General features: G+C 58.3%; 1 protein-coding gene across 1 annotated transcript in view; it reads left to right on the top strand.

Annotated features, from left to right (window-relative positions):
• The first annotated feature begins 1,876 nt into the window (after positions 1–1,876).
• Positions 1,877–2,205, top strand: part of AKAP5 (A-kinase anchoring protein 5) — a 1,805-nt gene continuing 1,476 nt past the window's right edge. The window contains exon 1 of the mRNA XM_026088638.1: positions 1,877–2,202. Within this exon, the coding sequence (XP_025944423.1) occupies positions 1,877–2,202 (326 nt within the window). The remainder of the gene's footprint in view (positions 2,203–2,205) is intronic.

The following is a 2,205-nucleotide window of genomic DNA, read 5'->3' as shown; positions in this document are numbered from 1 at the left end:
GAGGGGGCCCGTGCGCCGCCGCCTCCCGCGGCACCGGCGCCTGCAGCCTCCTCAGCACGGGCACGGGGCGGTTCGGTTCCTTTTCTGCTTGAAAAAATAAAATAAATAAATAAAAAGGAAAAAAGATGGCAAAAGCCTTGCAGAAGATGCCGAGCCAGCACGGGAGCAAGTGCCCCGGTGCCGTCCGCCCCGCGGCCTGCAGCCGAGCCCCGCGCCGCGCTCCCGCCGGTCACACCGGCTCCCCGGCGGGCCCGTCCCGTCCCGTCCCGTCCCCGCTCCGCGCCGGGGCGCTGCCGCGCGGCTGGAGCCCGGCGGGCGCCGCTTGCTGCCGGCGCCCGCGGGAGCCGAAGGAGCAAACATCGACCAACGGTCGGGGAAAAGTCCCCTGCGCCGCCGCGAGAAGTCACGCCGCTTCAGCAGCTTCGTGAAAAGCCCACCAAAGTACCGCTTGTCTTCCCTCGTTTTACTGCTTTTCTATAGTCGGGTTGCGGTGGGTGAGATGGCTACTAGGTGCGATAATCTGGGGGGGTTTAAGCTACTTAACAGCAGAGTAGAAAATATTGGTAAAGAATTTCCTGAAGTCGCTGAGACATGCACCAAGGAGCAGCCTGGGCTATTTGCTGTGATACACATTTGCACGTTATTTCCAAAAACGTTCTGATGATGTTTTGAGGCAGTATTTTTTAAAGGGTCATATATGTCTTTTGGTGAACGCATGCAGTGTTAATTGAGGTTGCCATGGAAGACATGCACGTAGTATAAATAAGCTTTCTTCATGCCATGTGATTTCTCTTTTGTATTCCACCAGCCTCTTTTCGTATTGTGTTTTGCATATTGTCATACAGTGCATTAAAGATAAAAATGTCTGCTGTCTCAGGGTGTAATTTCCCTAGCTGGAACTGTGAGGGCATACGGAGCAGTGGGGAGAAGATTTAGCTAACCGTGGGGGAAGAAAATGTATGTATGTGAATGTATGTATATTACGTATTTGCCATATTATGGGTAATTTAAAAAATTATTTTCCTTTCACCACACAATATAGTATTTTCGGTGGTGGAACATAACCAGGTTGGCACACAAGTGGCCTTATTTTGCCTTTGGATATTGATGTTGAGTGGTGGAAAACCTGCCATGGCGCGAGCAGCGGTGGAGCTGCCTTAGCATCCCATGTCCACCTCCCCAGATGAACTATTACAAAAAAAAATAAATACCCCAAACTTTTAAACACTTTGTCATTTTTGCCCGATGGTTCTTCACCACTTGTGTGTCTCGTTGCAGATGCCGGCGAAGCAGTGAGAAAGGGGGACACGGCTGCCGTGCCGAAACTTCCCGGGAGCAGAAAGCGGCCGCCTGCCAGCTCTCGTTTTACTGCCGCTTCAGCTGAGTCCCTTGCRGAACACGACGCTGCCGACGGCTTCGGAAGAGGAGACCCCTTCCAGGCCCCTGGGAGGAATAAAAATGGTCAAGTCCTGGCTTGATTGGTCGTCCTTTAGGAAAAAAAAATATATATGTGAGACTGCCCATTAAGCAGCAGCGCTGTTAGGTCGAGCGCTGCTTGAAGCGGGTTATCCGGAGGGGAGTGTGAGCCGGCCGGCAGGGCAAGGAGCGCCCCTTCCTGAAGTCCGCCCGGCGCCCTCGGGAGAGGCGCTCGCAGCAGGATAAGACGAAAACAGGAACTTTGGCTCTGGTGTAAAGCAGCTTCGTCAGCCCTTCCCGCTGCGCCATGCCGCGTCCGCTCACTGAAGCGCGGGGAGGCTCTTTCGGGAGCCGTTCGGAAGCGAGCGCCCGGCGCACGTCTCTGCCGCTGGCACCCCTGAGGCACTGACCGGGAAGAGCGGCGAGGGCAGCGCAGCCCGCCGGAGGCAGAGGCGCGGCGATGGCGGCGGCGCCTAGAGAGATCCAGACAGAGAGCGCGGGCGAGCCGGAGATGCCTGGCGCCACAGAGCAGCAGGCGGAGAAGCCCTCCGTCTTCTGCTTCAGGAAGCGGAAGGCGTCCCGCCAGCGGGCGGCGGGCGCCGAGGAGGCGGGTGATGGGGACGGTGATGCCAGCCGCCCCCTCAGCGCYGATGCGGTGGAGGCGAAAGCCCCTGGCCGGGCCCGGTCGCCGCGAGGGGCCTGGGCGGCCCTGAAAAGCCTCGCGCGGCCCCGGCGGCGGGGCGGCGCCTGCTCGCGGAAGAAGGCGCCGTCGGCCTCCCGAGCGCGGCT

This window comes from Apteryx rowi, unplaced genomic scaffold (genome assembly GCF_003343035.1).
Source record: "Apteryx rowi isolate R43461 unplaced genomic scaffold, aptRow1 scaffold_78, whole genome shotgun sequence".
In the NCBI taxonomy this organism is placed as follows: Eukaryota; Metazoa; Chordata; class Aves; order Apterygiformes; family Apterygidae; genus Apteryx; species Apteryx rowi.
Note: the sequence above shows the minus strand (reverse complement) of the source record. Positions and strands in the feature narration are given on the sequence as shown.